This window comes from Bombina bombina, chromosome 1, assembly GCF_027579735.1.
Source record: "Bombina bombina isolate aBomBom1 chromosome 1, aBomBom1.pri, whole genome shotgun sequence".
In the NCBI taxonomy this organism is placed as follows: domain Eukaryota; kingdom Metazoa; phylum Chordata; class Amphibia; order Anura; family Bombinatoridae; genus Bombina; species Bombina bombina.
This window is the reverse complement of record NC_069499.1, coordinates 1,227,651,095-1,227,674,662: the sequence shown is the minus strand read 5'-3', so window position 1 is coordinate 1,227,674,662 and position 23,568 is coordinate 1,227,651,095. Positions and strand designations below refer to the sequence as shown.

At 42.6% G+C, this 23,568-nt stretch overlaps 1 protein-coding gene across 1 annotated transcript in view; it reads right to left on the bottom strand.

Moving 5' to 3' along the window:
- The window catches only part of SLC7A6OS (solute carrier family 7 member 6 opposite strand), an 80,743-nt gene that overhangs the window by 34,950 nt on the left and 22,225 nt on the right, over positions 1–23,568 (bottom strand). Inside the window, exon 2 of the mRNA XM_053718902.1 lies at positions 15,608–15,958. Within this exon, the coding sequence (XP_053574877.1) occupies positions 15,608–15,958 (351 nt within the window). The remainder of the gene's footprint in view (positions 1–15,607; positions 15,959–23,568) is intronic.

The following is a 23,568-nucleotide window of genomic DNA, read 5'->3' as shown; positions in this document are numbered from 1 at the left end:
TATCAGGAACATTCTGCACCTTAGATGTTGAGGGAACTGCAACAGGCAATGGTACATTACTAAAGGAAATATTATCTGCTTTAACAAGTTTGTCATGACAATTAATACAAACAACAGCCGGAGGAATAGCTACCAAATGTTTACAGCAGATACACTTAGCTTTGGTAGTTCCAGCACTAGACAGCGATTTTCCTGAAGTATCTTCTGACTCAGATGCAACGTGAGACATCTTGCAATATGTAAGAGAAAAAACAACATATAAAGCAAAATTGATCAAATTCCTTAAATGACAGTTTCAGGAATGGGAAAAAATGCCAATAAACAAGCTTCTAGTAACCAGAAGCAAAGAAAAAATGAGACTGAAATAATGTGGAGACAAAAGCGACGCCCATATTTTTTGGCGCCAAATAATACGCCCACATTGTTTGGCGCCTAAATGCTTTTTGGCGCCAAAAATGACGCCACATCCGGAACGCCGACATTTTTGGCGCAAAAGGACGTCAAAAAATGACGCAACTTCCGGCGACACGTATGACGCCGGAAACAGAAAAGATTTTTTGCGCCAAAAAAGTCAGCGCCAAGAATGACGCAATAAAATGAAGCATTTTCAGCCCCCGCGAGCCTAACAGCCCACAGGGAAAAAAAGTCAAATTTTTAAGGTAAGAAAAAATGATTGATTCAAATGCATTATCCCAAATATGAAACTGACTGTCTGAAAATAAGGAATGTTGAACATTCTGAGTCAAGGCAAATAAATGTTTGAATACATATATTTAGAACTTTATAAATAAAGTGCCCAACCATAGCTTAGAGTGTCACAGAAAATAAGATTTACTTACCCCAGGACACTCATCTACATGTTTGTGGAAAGCCAAACCAGTACTGAAACGAAAACCAGCAGAGGTAATGGTATATAAATAAGAGTATATCGTCGATCTGAAAAGGGAGGTAAGAGATGAATCTCTACGACCGATAACAGAGAACCTATGAAATAGACCCCATAGAAGGAGATCACTGCATTCAAATAGGCAATACTCTCCTCACATCCCTCTGACATTCACTGCACGCTGAGAGGAAAACCGGGCTCCAACTTGCTGCGGAGCGCATATCAACGTAGAATCTAGCACAAACTTACTTCACCACCTCCATAGGAGGCAAAGTTTGTAAAACTGAATTGTGGGTGTGGTGAGGGGTGTATTTATAGGCATTTTGAGGTTTGGGAAACTTTGCCCCTCCTGGTAGGAATGTATATCACATACGTCACTAGCTCATGGACTCTTGCTAATTACATGAAAGAAATATTAGATATACTTTTCTAATAGACTGTGATTGACTTAAATGTTCCAGTAGTAAACAAACAATCTTAATAAATCAAGTACTTAATGCTTGTCCAGCTAAAAAGGGAGATTTTCCAGACAGTTTTACTTTATCATTGAAATAATGCTCAATAAGCTAGAACACATCAAGTGGGCTTCACACTATGGGCCTGATGATAAAGGATTCTACTGATTGGAGAAAAATTGAAGTGTTGACTTTACAGGGGCTGAACTCACTGAATGCCAACAGAAAAATCGCAGAATCCTCCAGCACACTGAGATCTCTCATTTCTGTATGTGAAAGAGAGACAAGTCCAGTGCAATATAGCACTGCATGATGAGACTTCTGTTACACTTACACTTTGTGGTTTGTATTTATATTATTTTACCCTTCAGATTGGGTCATTACAGTATTGTTACATTTAATCTTTGCACTTTCTATTTTATATTTTAATACATTTAGATCCAGCAGTGATTCTACAAATTCCGATTATGTTTTGAAAGTCTGTGTTACTTAAACAAATTATACTTTGTTTATTTTTGTGTATCGTTTACAGCTTACACTTCACTTTGTATTTTCCCTATTGTAAAATAACACAGCTTCATAAAGTGGGAGGGACAGGGGAGTTCCTTGGGCTGAACAGGGGTGATCCCAGGGTATGTCTGAAGCTCTATCAGAATTCTTGTGAAATTCTGTATGCATTTTAAACAAGCTGAATTATCTCATCAGCTGTATGCAGGCAAAGTATGCTCAAAATTCACAATACTTATTTAACTGACAGAAAAGTAATATATACTCAATTGTAAGCAAAGCCAACTAAAATTTATGTTTCAATTGAATTTGTATTTCCTGCAAAATGAAACTTTATATCAGCTCCATGTGTTCTCCTGTTAACCTCTCTCTGAAATTCTGTATCCCAGAGAGCCTCATTACTTTCTAAGGAAGGCTGCTCTCATCTCTGCGACTTCAAGATCCTGCTCTTTTTCTTATAGACTTCAGCGAGTTACGCCCCTGTGAAGTCTGCATGGTAATTTCTCTCCAACCTAGAGAATCTTTGCTTATCGGGCACATAGAAAATAATGAAGCTCACTGGGAAACTGAAGTGGTCAGTTTTTGTCAGGGTGCCAGGAATCAGACTGAGACGAGAAGTGCAAAAATAATCACACCTTTATTAATAGCAAAAAATAATAAAAAGTCCAGAGTCAAATAATAAGCCAGGAATTAAAACCAGAGCTGGTAGTCAGACGAGCCGGAATCAGGAACAAGGAGAACAGCAGAGTCAGGAACAAGCCAGGGATCAGGAACCAGGAGGGACGTCAGACAGCCAGGTGATACACAGGAGCTCTCACAAACAGGTCTGAGACAACGCAAGGGCAAAGCATACTGAACAGAGGCCCTTTAAATAATAAGTGATAACATCATAATTCTGAGACTGCATTCAGTCTCACACGGATGATGTACACCAGGCTGGCCATAAAAGGAAGTGCAGGAAATTAGCAGCATCACACAGTATGCACCAGAGTCAGCAAGAGAGGTGAGTAAAATGGCTGCCAGCAGCACATGGCAAACAAAACAGGGAAAAAACCCTGACAGTACCCTCCCCTCAACGACCCCTCCCCCACAGGAGGACAAAAGGCTTATTGGGGAAACGGGCATGGAAGGCACGGAGGAGGGCGGGAGCATGAACATCAGAGGAGGAAACCCATCAACGCTCCTCCAGACCGTAGCCCTTCCAGTGAACCAAATACTGTATGCAGCCCCTGGATATATGAGAGTCAATAATGCTGTTGACCTCATATTCCTCATGGTTATTTACAAAGATAGGACGGGGACGAGGCAACACAGAGGTAAACCGATTACAAACCAATGGTTTCAAGAGGGAGACATGAAAAACAATGGAGATGCGCATTGCAGGAGGAAGGTCAAGAGCGTAGGCCACAGGATTAACCCGTCGGAGTATTCGAAAAGGACCAACATAATGGGGAGCCAAAAGATATAAGGAGGGTGGTGCATATAGAACATACACCACACTCCTAGGGGGCGCTAACAATAAGCAGCAAACAGGTAAGCAGATATATACAGATAATTAAGAGAATATACAATAAACCTAGCACACTTATATCAGATTATTAGAGATGATATGCTCAAAAGTGGACCCAGATGATATTGGTATAATCAAATAACAAAATGTCCGCACAAAGAATAATCCAAAAGAAAGAAGGCAGCTCTCTGTCATGGGACGGTCATCCTGGTGTGGCGTGATCTATAAGAAAAAGAAGCACAGAGGCGCCAACATGGCCTAGTAACGTCACGGCAGTCGGATACAAAACATCAGCAGGATAGGAAATATACTCACAAGCGTAGCGCACCCAAATGGTGCTATTGTGGCAGCCTGGAACATCAAACAGTGGTCCAGCTCACTGGTGTCTCCAGCCAGATAGAGATGATCCTTGGCGAGGGCCTATCCTATGATGCCTATAAGGGCAAAAAAGGCACACACATAGCCCAGTAACGTTTGTACACCAGATAAAAAAGGATTCAAGGTTGTACTTACAGGAAACAAAGCACCACCAGGTGCAATATCAGCATTACTGGGACCTCTCAGCCGCCCAGTGGACTGTGGAATCCAATTTGCAGGATGCAGAAAATCACCACTTTGGAAGATAGGACTAGCACACAAACTCTGCCCCCAAACAGGAACAGAATAATTGTGATAAAGCAAGTGTATATTTAAAAACTTTTATTTTAAAAACAGCAACATGTTTCTCAGCCACCACAGGCTGTTTCCTCAGGCTATGTTAAAATGTTAAGACAATAGAACACATAAAACTAAATCTGATAGGCTAATTAATTTCTAAAGTGTAATAGTGTAATAATGGGGAGCCAGTTTATTGGAAGGTACACGAAGATTCAAGTTGCAGGAGGACAGCCAAACTCTCTCACCAACCTGGTAGGAAGGCGCGGGCAGACGCCTACGATCAGCCTGGAACTTTTGGCGCTGCATAGAACAATGAAGGCAATCCTGAATCTGCACCCACGTGGAACGGAGTTGCTGGAGATGCTCCTCCAAAGCCAGAATACCCTGAGACATGAATGAATCAGGCAACAGGGATGGTTGAAACCCATAATTCGCCATGAACGGGGATAACTTGGAGGAAGCATTAATAGCACTATTACGAGCAAACTCTGCCCAAGGTAACAGTTCAGACCAATTATTGTGGTGATCTGAGACATAGCAACAGAGGAACTGTTACAGAGCTTGATGAGACAGTTCTGCAGCCCCATTGGATTGAGGATGATATGCCGAGGAGAAGGAAAGCTGAATCCCCATTTGAGCACAAAAGGAACGCCAAAATCTGGAGACAAACTGGCTACCCCAGTCCGACACTATCTCCTTGGGTAACCCATGTAAATGGAAGACCTCCTGGGCAAAAATTGAAGCAAGCTCCTGAGCAGTAGGCAGCTTCTTCAAGGGAATGCAATGTGACATTTTAGAAAAAAGGTCAACCACCGAAAAAGATAACAGTATTGCCATTGGAAACAGGGAGCTCGACAATGAAGTCTATGGAAAGATGTGTCCAAGGACGCTCACCATTAGCAATAGGTTGAAGAAGATCCACAGGAAGACGTTGAGGATTCTTATTCTGTGCACAAACTGAGCAGGAGGCAACATATGCAGCAACATCAGAACGAAGACCTGGCCACCAGAATTTTCGAATGACAGACCAATTCATTTGGTTCTTGCTTGGGTGACCTGCAGCTTTAGGATAGTGGTAAGTGTGCAAAAGTTTAGTTTGAAGATTCTCAGGAACAAAACACTTTCCACTAGGTTTCTCAGGAGGTGCATAGGTTTGTGCAGCCAGGATCTCCTCACCCAAGGGAGTAGTCAAATTAGTACATATGGTAGCCAAAATATGGTCGGGAGGTATAACTGGAGTTGGTACAGACTCCTTTTTGGACAGAGGAGGAAATTGTCAAGACAGGGCATCAGCCCTAACATTCTTACTACCAGGCAGGTAGGAGACCACATAATTAAACCGAGACAAAAATATCGCCCATCTGGCCTGTCGGGGCGACAAACATTTTGCTTCAGATAGATAAGTTAAATTCTTGTGGTCAGTAAGAATGAGCACTGGCACGCTAGTACCCTCGAGAAGATGCCTCCATTCCTTGAGTGCCAAAATTATGGCCAGTAATTCCTTGTCGCCAATTACATAATTGCACTCCACTGTAGACAATTTCTTAGAGAAGAAACCACATGGATGCAAGGAAACGTCAGACGTTGGACGTTGAGACAAGAGGGCACCTACTCCAGTCTCAGATGCATCGACCTCAAGAACGAAAGGCAGGACAGGGTTAGGATGAGCCAGAACTGGAGCGGCAGCAAAGGCAGTCTTAAGACTATTAAAGGCCTTAATGGCAGTAGGTGACCAATGTAGTGGATCATTCTCTTTACGGGTCATGTCTGTGATAGGTTTGACCAAGGAAGAAAAGTTTTTAATAAACTTTCTATAGTAATTGGCGAACCCCAAAAAATGCTGAATAGACCGAAGACCAACTGGGAGAGGCCTTAGCAGAACTGCAGATAACTTGTCAGGATCCATGGAGAACTCTGCAACGGAGATAACATAACCTAGGAAGGTTACTTGAGTCTGATGGAACTCACATTTCTCGAGTTTACAAAACAGGCCTCTCTCACGTAGTCTCTGAAGAACCTGTGTAACATCAGAACGATGAGCCTCAAGTGTGGGTGAGTGTATGAGGATGTCGTCCAAGTACACGACAACACACTGTTGCAACATATCTCGTAGGACATCATTAATAAATTCCTGGAAAACAGCAGGAGCATTACATAGGCCAAAGGGCATAACAAGATACTCATAATGCCCGCTCCTGGTGTTAAATGCTGTTTTCCATTTGTGGCCCCCCTTGATCCGAACAAGATTGTACGCTCCTCTCAAATCAAGTTTAGTCAAGACCGTATCTCCCTTGAGGCGGTCAAAGAGTTCCGTAATGAGTGGAATAAGGTAACCATTCTTAATAGTAAGACGATTAAGACCCCTATAACCGATGCATGGTCTTAACTCGCCACCCTTTTTCTTCACAAAGAAGAAGCCAGCCCCTGCAGGAGAGCAGGATTTGCGGATGATCCCCCGCAACAGAGCATTGGCAACATACTCCTCCACAGCACAATTCTCCGCAACAGAGGGTAAACCCGGCCCCGGGGAGGAATGGCATACGGGTTGCAGGTCTATAGCAACAATCGTAAGACCGGTGAGGAGGCAACGTACCGGCACACACCTTGTCAAGAACGTCTAGGAACTCTCGGTACTCCTCTGGCAATTGAGATACCGAAGAAGTGCACAAGACTTTAACTGGTTTCCGAAGACAAGTGGAAATACATTGCGGAGACCACGACAAAATTTCGGACCTGCGCCAGTCGAGACTGGGATTGTGCTTTTGGAACCAGGGATAACCCAGAACCGGAAAATGCGGAGTTTATCACCTGGAACTGGAGGGTTTCAAATAGGAGAGCCCCAACAGCCATGGATAACGGAGCAGTTTCGTGAGTAACGAGTGCGGGCTGAAGGGGCCTGCCGTCAATGGCCTCAATAGCAAGCGGAACGGACCGTGGCAAAACAGGAATGGAGTGCTGTGATACAAAAGCACTGTCAATGAAATAGCCCGCAGCACAGGAGTCAACAAGAGCCTGGATGACTATGTAGGAGTCCACCCAGGAAAGGACAACCGTGACCAAAGGTTTCTCCTTTAGCGGTTCCGGGGACGAGGATAAACCACCCAAGGTCTGCCCCCGACAGGACCTTAGGTGTGAGCAGCGGAAACAGGAGCAGCCATAACTTGCGGGACACTTTAGTCCAAATGTGCAGTGCGAGTCAGCAGGGTTTGCAGGGCTAGTGCAAATTGATCGAAGCGGTGATCCTGTTCATCCATCCTGGAAATGATGGCAGGTAAAGGTGGATTATTAGCACCATCAGGATTCATGTCCCTTGCGTAATGTCAGGGTGCCAGGAATCAGACTGAGATGAGAAGTGCAAAAATAATCACACCTTTATTAATAGCAAAAAATAATAAAAAGTCCACAGTCAAATAACAAGCCAGGAATCAAAACCAGAGCTGGTAGTCAGACGAGCCAGAATCAGGAACAAGGAGAACAGCAGAGTCAGGAACAAGCCAGGGATCAGGAACCAGGAGGGACACAAGACACCCAGGTAATACACAGAAGCTCTCACAAACAGGTCTGAGACAATGCAAGGGCAAAGCATACTGAACATAGGTCCTTTAAATAATAAGTGATGACATCACAATTCTGAGACTGCATCCTGTCTCACATGGATGATGTACACCAGTTTGGCCATAAAAGGAAGTGCAGGAAATGAGCAGCATCACACAGTATGCAACAGAGTCAGCAAGAGAGGTGAGTAAAATGGCTGCTGGCAGAACATGGCAAACAAAACAGGGAAAAAACCCTGACAGTTTTATTTTAAATAGTAGAAATGCAAAGTGAAATCTAATTTGTAAAAGATACACATACATATATAAAGTATGAGCCTAATTTGTTAAAAGTTACACAGAAACTGATAGAATTTGTAACACCACAATCCTAAATATACTGCTGTATACAGAATAAAATACAAAAACATAAATTATGCTTACCTGATCATTTCCTTTTTTTCCTGACGTTAAGAGTGCACAGTTGCATTCATTACTTTTGGGAAATAAGAACCTGGCCACCAGGAGGAAGCAAAGGCACCCCAGCCAAAGGCTTAAATACTCCTCCCACTCCCCTCATCCCCCAGTCATTCTGCCGAGGAACAAGGAATAGTAGAAGAAATATCAGGGTGAAAGTTGCCAGAAGAATAATAAGGACGCCCCACATAAAATGATCAAGTAAGCATAATTTATATTTTTCTTCTTAAATGGAAAGAGTCCACAGCTGCATTCATTACTTTTGGGAAAACAATACCCAAGCTATAGAGGACACTGAATGCCAAGACGGGAGGGATGAATAGGCGGCATATACTGAGGGCACCAGGCCTGAACCTCTACCTAATAAAAAAAACCTGCTTCGTCCGAAGCCGAGAAGATTTTAAGAGGAAAAGCCTGAATGACACTGACTCACAGTTAGTCCAGAAGCCAAACTAGAGACCGCAAACAGACTCGACTGAGCCAACAGTCCTCCAGAAGACATTGTCGCCCAACAGACGGTCCCCCACCGCTCACCCCCCACAAATGGAGACACCAGCTGAAACTCCCAAGAGGACAAGGCAAAGGAGAACCAAGCAAAGCGAAAGGTCCCCTAATACAAAAAAGAACACCTTTAAGAGTGAGCCCAGCTCACAGAGACCCAAAGGGGCCCAAACAGGGAAAGGAGGCCACGCTTATACCAAGCAAAACCCGGGATAAGACCGGGCAGAGAGACAGAACAGACGTCTCTCCAACATCCTGCAAACACGAAACGCAACTGAAGAGGCAAAGTCCTCGCAGTGTCTGACCACAGAATACCAAAGCATTCGACCATGAAAAAGTGTGTAAAAACACCCAGGTTTGAGAACACAGAGTCCATAACAGGATGGCACAGAGGGTACTTACGAGGAAGAAGCAGTCAAGCAAGAAACAGACGGCAAAAGCAACACCCAGACAGAGGGCACGCTCCAGGCAACCTAAGTTGCCGGACCTACACACAGGTCCCTAAAAAGGGGAACACAAAACGTCAATCGAGGCCCCCCGAGAAGGAGAGTATACCCTCAGAACCTGAAGGAAGAGTAAACCCTCTTCTGAAATCAATGGGGCAAGTTGATAGGAAAATCTATACCCTAGCAGACTGAGCTAACAGGATAGACTCAACAAAGCTCGCACATCTAGAGGAGACTGCGACCTGAACGCAGCACCTTAGACTGCTCAGCCATCCTGACCTGCAGACCCACACCTAGCTGGACCAACCCAGCCTTAGGGATCCAAGACAGGGGAACAAAAGAATCCTGAAACAGGTACATGAACGAGCGTAAGGATAGCACAGCCATCCCCACAGAGTACAACCCAACTATGAAAACAGACAAAAAGGCCATAGACTTGAGGATCTATCAAAATAAAGGCCCAACAAGTCTGACTTAGAGCCAGCAAGACCCCAGGAGGAACCAATTCCACCTTTTCGCCTCCCATCCAGGAGAAACCCCAAGCAAGGATCTTTCTTTAGGGGATATTCTCCTCCCTATGAAGATAAAGGATGATGTCGGAAGGGCAACAACTGTCCTCAATGCCGAAGTCACCGGCTAATGGGAAGATAAATTCCCAACACAGATGTCCTAGAAAAGGACCCCCCTACAAATAGCTTGCCAAGCAGAGGCACAGCCAACCCATTCGCCTGCAGAGCAGGGAATCCACAGGAACACTGGCAAGCTGGGCAGGGGAATGCAACCCTAAGGTGCACAAGAAATTGGACATCCAGCGCCAGCAGCTGGGTATGAACCAACAACCTTTGAGGCGCAAGCCACACAGCTAACCCCTAGATGACATTAGCTACTCTGTGGCAAAAAGTAAAAAATACTCAGAAAACCTGGCAAACCATGACCAGGTTAGGCAGATGGAGCAAGGACATAGCCCAAGTTCCCACAAACATGGAACACCCCGACCAGCCCTGAGATCCAAGATTCCAAAACCACCCAAGACTGGGTCAGGAAAAAGGCCAAGCGAAGCTTCAGCAACCGGAAGTCTCAGGGAGAAAAACAGGTCCGGGCACCTAATAGTTCAGGCAAACCTTACCCTAGAACTAAACACCCCAACTGGCCAAAAAGTCAGACACAAGGGATATGGATGCATATCCAGAGAATCTGGATAGAGAGAACTCGAAAGCCCAGACCAAAGGAAGGAGCCACCCCTAGCTAAAGTCCTATCACCTTCGCACAAGCAGAGGACACATGGAAGAGAAAGGTACTAAGCCTACCCAGCTGCAGAAAACCCCGAGCTAAACAAAGTCCCCGCAGGGAACAACCATCATCCGGAAACACAGATCCCTAAAAGGAGATCCAACGCACCCGGAAACAATGGCAGAAGACCCAAAAGGTCTCTTATAACTCAGACAGACAGTACACGTCAAAGAGTAAGAGCTGTATCTAAATACACCATAAACAGCTTACGCGTACACCTGCAAGGTGTCAAGAACTGCAACTGGTTTCAAACTGCAAACCTTCCACATGCTAGACAGCTATCCTAAAAATGAAGGCCAAACCATTCAACTGTGGTAAGGGTCGTTAAGCCCTCAAAACTTCAACCACATGGGGGAGGAAAACTCTAGGTTCTGATGAAATCAGATGTCAGAGTGACGCAGCGGAAAACTCCCCTGCCCGGCCATCTATGACTGAAGGCTATAAAAGGACTGAAACAATCCTTCCCGCCTTGCAAACCCACAGGTCCTCTCGAATGCTTAATTGAACATGAAAAACAATGATAACCTGAGCACTCTGAGCTTCTACCGAACCAGCCAAGCAAAACAGCGCCACGTGTCTGAACAGCCACAAGACCAAACGAACCCGACAGGACAAGTCTGCACCTAGGGTCCTAACCGGCAAGATGCATAAATTCTCCCTCATAGGGGAAAAAAACAGAAAACAGACATCTTTAACATAGGACTAACATGTCCAAAACAACTTCCAAAGAAGTAATAGAGTATCAATCCCAGAAGGTTCCCGAAGGAAACAATAACAAATAAAAGACATCACATTGGATATAAATAAAATATAAAGCAACCTGGAGGTTAACGCCCAAAAAGACAAAGGCCTACCCGCAGGACCAGCCAAACGGAGCCCTATCTTTCAAAAACTGGGAAAGATCTCAAACAAATGACAATCAGGAGATTAACTCATCCCCACATGTCTAATGAGGTGCACCATTCAAATTAGCAGACTGAAAATCCCCATATCTGGTAACGATAGGGTCATTCAATAACTGACAAAACATGTCTGAGCAATACGAGAAGGCGAGCAATCCTGTAACGAAAGGCACAACACTCAGGGACAGTTACACCCACGAGGAACTGTAGAGGCCCTCAGAGAAAACAAATGGATGCAGGCACTACTTGGTTAGGCAACAAATGTATAAAACATACCTTTATTATTACAGTTAAAAAAACAGTGGTGTATCCCAAACAGAGGGCAGACAAAGATAATGTCTTTGTCTGACCTGTTTGGGATACACCACTGTTTTTTTAACTGTAATATTAAAGGTATGTTTTATACATTTGTTGCCTAACCAAGTAGTGCCTGCATCCATTTGTTTTCTCTGATTCACTAGGGCCTGATCAGCCACATAGCTACAGCACTCCAAGTATCCCTGTATCAGAGCATCTTTAACTCTTTTATTTTGTATGCACGGACCGATGGTTTTGACCGTGTTCCGGACACCCCTGTCTTTAACTGTAGAGGCCCTCCCCAAGGCGGAAGGCCCGGGAAAATAGGGCACGAGCACATTCTCAAATAAACGTCTGGACTCTGCAGACGAACAATCGCCAACATTATGTGGAAGCGAAAACGTGCTGGGGGGAACACGCCACCCTGCTTGGAGGAATCAGAAACTGGGTTACCCGCATGTGTAGAAGTATGAATTGGTAGGGAACTCGCCTCTCGGAGGACAGGACCCCGAGAGGCGGATGGCTCAGCAGTCCCTTGATTCCCCGAGCCCAAGGAACCAGGCGCTCTGAAATGACATACGGAACAAAACTGGTTGACATGTGTCAAAGAGGCCAATTCGGATTTGTCACCGGACACAGAATCTGAAATCAAAATAGTCTCAGTATCAGAATCCTCCGTAACTGAATCTGAAACTAGCAGTATCAGCATCAGAATCCTCCATAACTGGATAGAGGATATATAAATATGGACTAAAGTAGCAAAAACAAAAACGGCACCCGACACCCCCAATGGCTGGGGCACTCGCCACCTATGACCAGACCCCTACGGACTAGAAAATTTCCTTCGCCACACGGTCGGGAATGCGGAAAATGGAAAACGGAACCACGCCCGAACACAAGGTGAACCGTACAGACCAAAAGGCTGCGTCACTTCCAAAGGCCTCAATGTTCCAAACCATGAGCCCATAAACATCACACATAAGCAGGTTGAATCACATAACAAACATGATTATAAACCCCCCTGTTCAATAACCCCCCACAGGAGATATTAACCCTCGATTCCAAAATACTACAAGAGACTCACTGAGACCCTTATGATAAGTTAGACCTGCAAGGTGGTAGCCTCTCGGGAAAACATTTACATTACAGTACATTGATGAATAAAGTAAAATGAAACGATCTTACCGGAATCTACGCGGTGGAACAGGAACACGGCCTTTCAAGTGTGACGGATAGTAGCATCGCCTCCACCATGGACTTGAGAGAAGAAAACAGGCAGCGGAGCAAAGTTCGACAACGCTGATTGCTTGAGGAGCTGTTAATCTGAGTCGGGATGGTTTTGCAGAAAGACTCTCCCTGCATCTCCGGACTCTAACTTTCATCCAAGCCCTCACTGAGAGACTGACAGGACTACTTAAAACTCATGTCCCATGCTGAAGAGTACTACCCTCCATAAGAGACAAAAAACTTTGGCTGGGGTGTCTTTGCCTCCTCCTGGTGGCCAGGTTCTTATTTCCCAAAAGTAATGAATGCAGCTGTGGACTCTTTCCATTTAAGAAGAAAATAGAAAGTGCAAAGTTTATATGTAATGTATACAAAATAAAAAGTGCAAATTTTAAATGTAATAAAAGTTAATCTGAAGTTTAAAGAAATATAAAATACAAAGCACAAAGTGTAAATGCAGCAGAACTCTGTCAAGCAGCACTATATTGCACTGGTCTTGTCTCTCCTTCACATACAGAAATGCTATATGTATAGCAAAATCTGCCTTTTTAGAATTTCACTAGGATCTCGCAGTGCAGGAGGATCATTTTATATCATCTTGTCTGAGTGGAGAGGTTAATATCATCGGGCCCTATGTCTAAAGGTGTGACACAATAAAAACAGTATCAAGGCCTTTGAGGAAACTTTATTTGGTATCCGACGTGAGCTAACTTTCTGTGGTTTCTGTTTATGTGCTTTTTTGTAATTATGGAGTAGCTTACTTTTTGATAGTGTGCTATTGCATAGTATACAAATGTGTTTAAAAGGTATTTGATAATGAAAGAGACATTGTACAGGGAGTGCAGAATTATTAGGCAAATTAGTATTTTGACCACATCATCCTCTTTATGCATGTTGTCTTACTCCAAGCTGTATAGGCTCGAAAGCCTACTACCAATTAAGCATATTAGGTGATGTGCATCTCTGTAATGAGAAGGGGTGTGGTCTAATGACATCAAAACCCTATATCAGGTGTGCATAATTATTAGGCAACTTCCTTTCCTTTGGTAAAATGGGTCAAAAGAAGGACTTGACAGGCTCAGAAAAGTAAAAAATAGTGAGATATCTTGCAGAGGGATGCAGCACTCTTAAAATTGCAAAGCTTCTGAAGCGTGGTCATCGAACAATCAAGTGTTTCATTCAAAATAGTCAACAGGGTCGCAAGAAGCGTGTGGAAAAACCAAGGCGCAAAATAACTGCCCATGAACTGAGAAAAGTCAAGCGTGCAGCTGCCAAGATGCCACTTGTCACCAGTTTGGCCATATTTCAGAGCTGCAACATCACTGGAGTGCCCAAAAGCACAAGGTGTGCAATACTCAGAGACATGGCCAAGGTAAGAAAGGCTAAAAGACGACCACCACTGAACAAGACACACAAGCTGAAACGTCAAGACTGGGACAAGAAATATCTCAAGACTGATTTTTCTAAGGTTTTATGGACTGATGAAATGAGAGTGAGTCTTGATGGGCCAGATGGATGAGCCCGTGGCTGGATTGGTAAAGGGCAGAGAGCTCCAGTCCGACTCAGACGCCAGCAAGGTGGAGGTGGAGTACTGGTTTGGGCTGGTATCATCAAAGATGAGCTTGTGGGGCCTTTTCGGGTTGAGGATGGAGTCAAGCTCAACTCCCAGTCCTACTGCCAGTTTCTGGAAGACACCTTCTTCAAGCAGTGGTACAGGAAGAAGTCTGCATCCTTCAAGAAAAACATGATTTTCATACAGGACAATGCTCCATCACACGCGTCCAAGTACTCCACAGCGTGGCTGGCAAGAAAGGGTATAAAAGAAGAAAATCTAATGACATGGCCTCCTTGTTCACCTGATCTGAACCCCATTGAGAACCTGTGGTCCTTCATCAAATGTGAGATTTACAATGAGGGAAAACAGTATACCTCTCTGAACAGTGTCTGGGAGGCTGTGGTTGCTGCTGCACGCAATGTTGATGGTGAACAGATCAAAACACTGACAGAATCCATGGATGGCAGGCTTTTGAGTGTCCTTGCAAAGAAAGGTGGCTATATTGGTCACTGATTTGTTTTTGTTTTGTTTTTGAATGTCAGAAATGTATATTTGTGAATGTTGAGATGTTATATTGGTATATACAGTTTTTCCTTCTCTATGCATGTCCGACCGCAAATGGTGACATCACACGTGACGTAACTGGCAAAACGGGGCCGCGCTTCTTTGGTGGAACAGTACACATCAAAGACCATGCACTGCTCACCTAGGCAGAAAAGGACCTGCAAGCTGCCAAAGAGTGAAACAAAATATTATAAAGTAGAGACTGATCCAACTGACATGAAAGGGAACAGCTCTTTATTGCTGATACAGCCGAGCTGCTCCCTTTCATGCTGCGATATAATTCATGCACGCACAGGGGGAGTCACGTGAGTGTACAGGGGATCACGTGGGCACGCAAACATAGAAAATGCAAATTAACACTCTAACCATTGGCTGTAAACCATTGTCAATAACTGTGAGGGAAATCTTCCGTTGGCCAGGGGCGGAGGGACAGTGGTGGCAAAATGGAAAAAGGTGCAGTTTTAAACTAAGTTTTCTTTCAATTTTTTTTATTAATTTATATAAAATGTATGCTTCAGATTGATTCTATTTTAGCTTAACTATGCAATGGTACTTTTTTATACTTCATTTCATCGCGCATTGACTGGTCCTTTAAGACCTACTTGTTTGCATAACCTTTTCAAGAGTAAAATCTCTCAATTTTATCCCTCTTTTGTAAACATATCATGTGTAAAGCACATTGAGTCAAGACAGGATAAAAGAGCTTTACAAATTATTATCATATGATGTTATGATGATGTGCTTTGTGTACTGTAACATATTTGAAAAAATTGTAAGACATCTAAAACACTACACAAATCTACCTTTGAATCTGTGGGTTCCTTTTGTGGCTCCTCGTGCACTATATCAAAAAGTTGGAAACTATCACTTATGTGGGTCAAAGACTTTCCTGGTGCTACCTCTTCTGACCCAGATTGTGACTGGTCTGGAACAGAGATTTTGGCTTTGCTGGAATCTGGCACAATGCCATCTCCTTCCTCACAGTTTGGCCGGAGACTTGTAATTAGGCGGTAGCGGCTATCTTGGCGCTCAGTTGCTTTACAGGCTCGCAGACCCTCTTGGATTCTCCTTGTACTGCCAGATGAGGATCGTAGAATCTGGGATGATCTATCACGAGAAAGAGCTTCTTTGACATATTTTTGGAGGGGCTCATTCTGAAGGTTAAAGAAAACACTTATCAAGAAAACAGATTTATCAAACCTTGCTTTTATACAAATATAATCAAATTTTACATATACTTCCCATTAAAGGGACACAAAACCCAAAAGTTTAAAATTGTATGTTCCATCATAAAATAAAACTTTCCAATTTAGTTCTAGTATCAAATGTGCTTCATTCTCATGGTATCCTTTGTTGAAGGAGCAGCAATACACTGGGAGCTTGCTGAACACATCAGTTGGGCCAATGATAAAGGGCATATGTGTGAAACCACCACCAATCAACTTGCATACCTAGATATGCTTTTCAACAATGGATAGCAAGTACATTGGTAAGCTGTTTAAAATTGCATGCTTTCACTGAATCATGAAAGTTTAATTTTGACTTTACTGCCACTTTAAGCAAATGTATTAAATTCTATCAAGAACATTTCTCTTTCCTCACTGCTCTTGATGAGTAGCTATGGCCAAATACTTATTGTATTTTAACAATAACAATTATTCCACTTTTATAAAAGAAAAAACAGAGAATACATCAAATATCAAAATAAAAAACTATTGATTATATTATCATTTAAAGGGACAATAAAAACTAAATACATTTTTAATAGCATAGTATTGGGGTTATTCCCTGCCTCCCTCTACTCATGGGTGCAGCCATGTTGAAATCTATATTTTACTACATTTAGGAAGATAGGGTGCTACCATGGTAAAATTTAAATTATCTCCTGGCTAAAGTCCTCTACTGAGCATGGGCAAGAAACTGACCTCCTGTTGCTGTAGCACAGGGAAAGCTAGTACACATATATCCTAGCACCCAGTTAAAGTGTAAAGCCAGCTAATGTTAAGCATAAGTAGTTTTTACTTTTATTTTATGTGAGTTTGTTTTTTTACCACATCTTCTCATAGCAGTTCAAGGTAATGACTACAACTGTAACTAATAATACAGGAGCAAGAATAAGACAACAAAATGGACTGCCTTTAGGGGAGAGCTAGACAAACCTGCTGGTGCCAAGGGACATGAAACACAAACATTTTCTTTCATGATTCAAATACAGGATCCAATTTGCTAATTTACTTCTATTATAACATTTTCTTTGTAATCTTCATATCTTTTGTTGAAAAGCAGCGAAGTAAACTCAGAAGTGTGCATCTGCCTGGAGCACTATATGGCAGCTGTTTTGCAAAAATGTTATCCATGTGCAAGAGCACTAGTTGGCAGCACGATTTCCTGCCATGTAGTGCTCCAGACACCTACCTAGGTTTCTCTTCAACAAAGAATAACATGGGAAAGAAAAAAAATGTGATAATAGAAGCAAATTGGAAACATTTTAAAATGGTTTGCTCTGTCTGAATCTTGATTTATTTTTTTTTCAAGCCGCACTTAAAATTTAGTCTGGTGTGACTAGATCCTTTCCTGGCTACGCGGCTAGGATAAGAACTAAGAGCAAGATTTTTCAAGCGCAAGTAAAATTCTCCGGGTAATTCTATTATGGGTAAATCCTCAGCTCACCGTTTGCGCTTCTCCATGGGCCAGCTGTCACATGTGACATCCCAATCCCAGCTTGGTGGCTGTTCTACGTACCTACCCTGGTGTGTCCTTAACTCTAAGTCTACGTGAGAATGAAAAGAAACCTGGGCATGCTGCTGTGAAGTAAATGGCTCCTTCTGTCCTGATCTGGGCACTAATGAGTGTGGGATGCAAGAAAGCATGGAACCCGTTTATCAACAGGGGAAAATAAGGAGCAGCTATTGTGTACTTTACCTGGTCCTGCCCTCCCACTTTTTCTTCCATATACTTACATTATAGACTCCTTCACCTACCTCCATTACAAATATATTCTTGTCTCATTCAATTATCTCTGTAATTGAAAAATATCCCACACACTCCTCTACCTGCCCCACTGACTGACCTGCACCCCTCTGACCGCAGCATGATCCATTAACTTAATATTCTACCTTTCCCTCTTCACTGACTTCCTCTAACTACCCTAATAGACTTTTCTCCTTATTCCAGTCTACATTACTGACTCATTTCCCTGTCTCACCCACTTACTAACCCCTCGGTCTGCCCAATGTTAGCAACTGTCTGTGTTACAGATCACTTGAGATATATAGATAGATCAGTGACGTGCAGTGAGGTCAGAGGCTGGTGAGGTACTAGATATGATACGTCGGAGAAACACATGTACAGAGGGGCCGCAAGTACCCCCAACAAGGCAGATTTAAATGATAGCTGAACCAGTGCACAGGTGACATAATCAGGTGATGGGTGAGAGCAAGTTAGTAACCACTGAGTTACTGATCAGCTGATTACTTCACCTGTGCACTGATTCAGCTATAATGAAAACCTGGCCTGTTGGGGGTACTTGAGGACCATTGTTGAGAAACATTGCTCTAAAGCCCCAGCTCATCAGAAATGTATTGATTACCTGGAGAATAAAGCACACATACTCTGCTCACATACACACTCACACAATTATGTGGCACAGTGCCAGTTACTAAGCAATTAGAATGATACACAATCTCTTCTCTACTCACTACTGTATTGTAAAAATAGAAATAATTTACCATACAAGTTTTACACAAAGGACAAGTTATCAATACTGCCAACACAGCAGATGCAATATGGTTTCAAGAAATGCACGTGCACATCCCAGTTTGGTGTCCTTTTTTGAAGAGCATACCCAAGGATACCAAAAGAATGAAGTACATAATAATAATAAAAGTAAAATATAAAGGTTTTTTTGTGTGCAATTTCTATCTGAATGATGGAAATGTAATTATGACTTTCATGTTCCTTTCAAAAACTTTGATTTGCTGACATGGGGCCAGTAACAGTTGATGCTAATTCTCAAAATATAAATAACTAGAAAAGTCTATTAAAATAGCATGCTCTACCTCAATCATGAAAGTTTAATTTTAAATGTCTCCCTTTGACTATGTGTTTAACCAGTTACTTTACAGTGGCATTATTTCTAAAAACATTTAACTGCAATAATGACATATTTTTTAAATTACTCATCTCCTTTTTATTAATATAAACTTGTATAAAAGCAGCACATATTAAAAACACAATGCAACAGCTTTCAATTGATTTGTGAATTACAAGTTAACAGCAGTCTTTAAATAAATGGAGACACAGAGAAAAATAAAAATAGATAATGCATCCTCTGACTGAACAGACATAACATATATGGAGTTTGTACCTAATTAAATCAAATAACCATGAAAAAGGGAGGCTTAGCAATATTCAATGTTAAAATCTTTAATTTAAATCATGTGGACACTGCACACTTAACTTCAAACTCTGGGTTTTAAATTATGGATTTAAATTTGAATTGACCCTTTGACTTCCTGTCAGTATTGGGTTATGATCACTTACTGTCCCCCTGTTAATGAGCTGCATCTGAACACAATTTGTGAATCACAAGAGATGTAGAATACTACTTTACTCTTCTGCTTGGTGTCATCTGTTCTTAGGTTACCTCAGCTTCCTGTTGTGTCACATGACCCTGCTCACTGCATCCTCCTTCTGATTAATCTATATATCCTTCACTTGCTAGGAGGCATCAAGAGAGGTGCCTTTTATTGCTGCTAATATATTGACAGAACACAGGTGGCGCTGCAGCACAGCTTTTCCTTTGACCCATGTACTGTAATGGAGAGAAGCGTTCCTGTACCTGCCTCTCCATAGCATTACATGTGGGGAAAATATTTTTTTTTGGACTTTTTTTTTTGTTTGTTTTAATTAAAATGTAATTAAGCTTTAGCCACACATGGCAGGGTAGGCACTGCCTCCCCTGCCTTCTATGAGTGCACTTCCCTGAGATAGATAGATATTTATGCTCATAATGGGCTGCAATTTTTGCAATGTTAGATGAAAGAATGTCCGAGCTGACTAAGATAATTTCTACATGCATAAAAAGTTAATTCTATAGATACAGAACTTATTTCCTCATTTTCTTTTAATTAAAATCGTATTAGAAGAAAATGAAATGGGTATAAACCGGACTACACAAAGCCATAAACACATTTCTGCTGCCTCAAAATCCTATTAAAAAGACATCAGCATCTCTATTTTGAAAGCTTTAAAGTCCTTAGTTTTATAAGATCATGGGGCTTCACTAAATATCCACTCAGAGAAAACACCCCATGGGAAAATAGATGGCATAGTTGCTCTAAGCCACATAGACCCATCACAATTCACTCTAATCTTCTTCTTACAGATCTTACCATTGGCTTTCCGTGGCAACTTAAAGGGGCATTATACACTCATTTTTTCTTTGCATAAATGTTTTGTAGATTAACTATTTATATAGCCCATAAAGGATTTTTTTTTTTTTTTGCTGATAAAAGTTTCTAATAAGTTATTACTGCTTTTCTGCAGCATACGCACATATCTTGTGACAGCCCCATGCACCAGTATTCAAACACCCTTCTTGCTCAGAGAGCTGGTGGTGGTGTTTATTGCTTCTGAATACATCATTTGTATCATACAAGTCACTGCTGACTTTCTAGAGGAAAATAAATCTTTTGGATAAGATTCCATAAAAAGGATGCAAATTACAGCACTCTATGCCCAGACTAAATGTGAGGCTGTATAATTTATAAAGCATAACAAATGGGAATTTGATTAAACCTTGTGAGAGTTAAACTGCTGGTTATTTTGTCATATTTGGCGTCTGTCTCTATACAGGGAGTGCAGAATTATTAGGCAAGTTGTATTTTTGAGGATTAATTTTATTATTGAACAACAACCATGTTCTCAATGAACCCAAAAAACAGAATTTATGTTTACCTGATAAATTACTTTCTCCAACGGTGTGTCCGGTCCACGGCGTCATCCTTACTTGTGGGATATTCTCTTCCCCAACAGGAAATGGCAAAGAGCCCAGCAAAGCTGGTCACATGATCCCTCCTAGGCTCCGCCTTCCCCAGTCATTCGACCGACGTAAAGGAGGAATATTTGCATAGGAGAAATCATATGATACCGTGGTGACTGTAGTTAGAGAAAATAAATCATCAGACCTGATTAAAAAACCAGGGCGGGCCGTGGACCGGACACACCGTTGGAGAAAGTAATTTATCAGGTAAACATAAATTCTGTTTTCTCCAACATAGGTGTGTCCGGTCCACGGCGTCATCCTTACTTGTGGGAACCAATACCAAAGCTTTAGGACACGGATGATGGGAGGGAGCAAATCAGGTCACCTAGATGGAAGGCACCACGGCTTGCAAAACCTCTCTCCCAAAAATAGCCTCAGAAGAAGCAAAAGTATCAAATTTGTAAAATTTAGTAAAAGTGTGCAGTGAAGACCAAGTCGCTGCCTTACATATCTGATCAACAGAAGCCTCGTTCTTGAAGGCCCATGTGGAAGCCACGGCCCTAGTGGAATGAGCTGTGATTCTTTCAGGAGGCTGCCGTCCGGCAGTCTCATAAGCCAATCTGATGATGCTTTTAAGCCAAAAAGAGAGAGAGGTAGAAGTTGCTTTTTGACCTCTCCTTTTACCAGAATAAACAACAAACAAGGAAGATGTTTGTCTGAAATCCTTTGTAGCCTCTAAATAGAATTTTAGAGCACGAACTACATCCAAATTGTGCAACAAACGTTCCTTCTTTGAAACTGGATTCGGACATAAAGAAGGCACGACTATCTCCTGGTTAATATTTTTGTTAGAAACAACTTTCGGAAGAAAACCAGGTTTAGTACGCAAAACCACCTTATCTGCATGGAACACCAGATAAGGAGGAGAACACTGCAGAGCAGATAACTCTGAAACTCTTCTAGCAGAAGAAATTGCAACCAAAAACAAAACTTTCCAAGATAATAACTTGATATCAACGGAATGTAGGGGTTCAAACGGAACCCCCTGAAGAACTGAAAGAACTAAATTAAGACTCCAAGGAGGAGTCAAAGGTTTGTAAACAGGCTTGATTCTAACCAGAGCCTGAACAAAAGCTTGAACATCTGGCACAGCCGCCAGCTTTTTGTGAAGTAAAACAGATAAAGCAGAAATCTGTCCCTTCAAAGAACTTGCAGATAATCCTTTCTCCAAACCTTCTTGAAGAAAGGATAGAATCTTAGGAATTTTTATCTTGTTCCATGGGAATCCTTTAGATTCACACCAACAGATATATTTTTTCCATATTTTATGGTAGATTTTTCTAGTTACAGGCTTTCTGGCCTGAACAAGAGTATCAATGACAGAATCTGAGAACCCTCGCTTTGATAAAATCAAGCGTTCAATCTCCAAGCAGTCAGTTGGAGTGAGGCCAGATTCGGATGTTCGAACGGACCTTGAACAAGAAGGTCCTGTCTCAAAGGTAGCTTCCATGGTGGAGCCGATGACATATTCACCAGATCTGCATACCAAGTCCTGCGTGGCCACGCAGGAGCTATCAAGATCACAGATACCCTCTCCTGTTTGATCCTGGCTACCAGCCTGGGAATGAGAGGAAACGGTGGGAACACATAAGCTAGGTTGAAGCTCCAAGGTGCTACTAGTGCATCCACTAGAGTCGCCTTGGGATCCCTGGATCTGGACCCGTAGCAAGGAACCTTGAAGTTCTGACGAGACGCCATCAGATCCATGTCTGGAATGCCCCACAATTGAATTATTTGGGCAAAGATTTCCGGATGGAGTTCCCACTCCCCCGGATGAAAAGTCTGACGACTCAGAAAATCCGCTTCCCAATTTTCCACTCCTGGGATGTGGATTGCAGACAAGTGGCAGGAGTGAGTCTCCGCCCATTGAATTATTTTGGTCACTTCTTCCATCGCCAGGGAACTCCTTGTTCCCCCCTGATGGTTGATATACGCAACAGTCGTCATGTTGTCTGATTGAAACCGTATGAATTTGGCCTTTGCTAGCTGAGGCCAAGCCTTGAGAGCATTGAATATCGCTCTTAGTTCCAGAATATTTATTGGGAGAAGAGATTCTTCCCGAGACCAAAGACCCTGAGCTTTCAGGGGTTCCCAGACCGCGCCCCAGCCCACCAGACTGGCGTCGGTCGTGACAATGACCCACTCTGGTCTGCGGAAGCTCATCCCTTGTGACAGGTTGTCTAGGGTCAGCCACCAACGGAGTGAATCTCTGGTCCTCTGATCTACTTGTATCGTCGGAGACAAGTCTGTATAATCCCCATTCCACTGACTGAGCATGCACAGTTGTAATGGTCTTAGATGAATTCGCGCAAAAGGAACTATGTCCATTGCCGCGACCATCAAACCTATTACTTCCATGCACTGCGCTATGGAAGGAAGAAGAACAGAATGAAGTACTTGACAAGCGCTTAGAAGTTTTGATTTTCTGGCTTCTGTCAGAAAAATCCTCATTTCTAAGGAGTCTATTATTGTTCCCAAGAAGGGAACTCTTGTTGACGGAGATAGAGAACTTTTTTCTACGTTCACTTTCCACCCGTGAGATCTGAGAAAGGCCAGGACAATGTCCGTATGAGCCTTTGCTTGAGATAGAGACGACGCTTGAATCAGTATGTCGTCCAAGTAAGGTACTACTGCAATGCCCCTTGGTCTTAGCACCGCTAGAAGGGACCCTAGTACCTTTGTGAAAATTCTTGGAGCAGTGGCTAATCCGAATGGAAG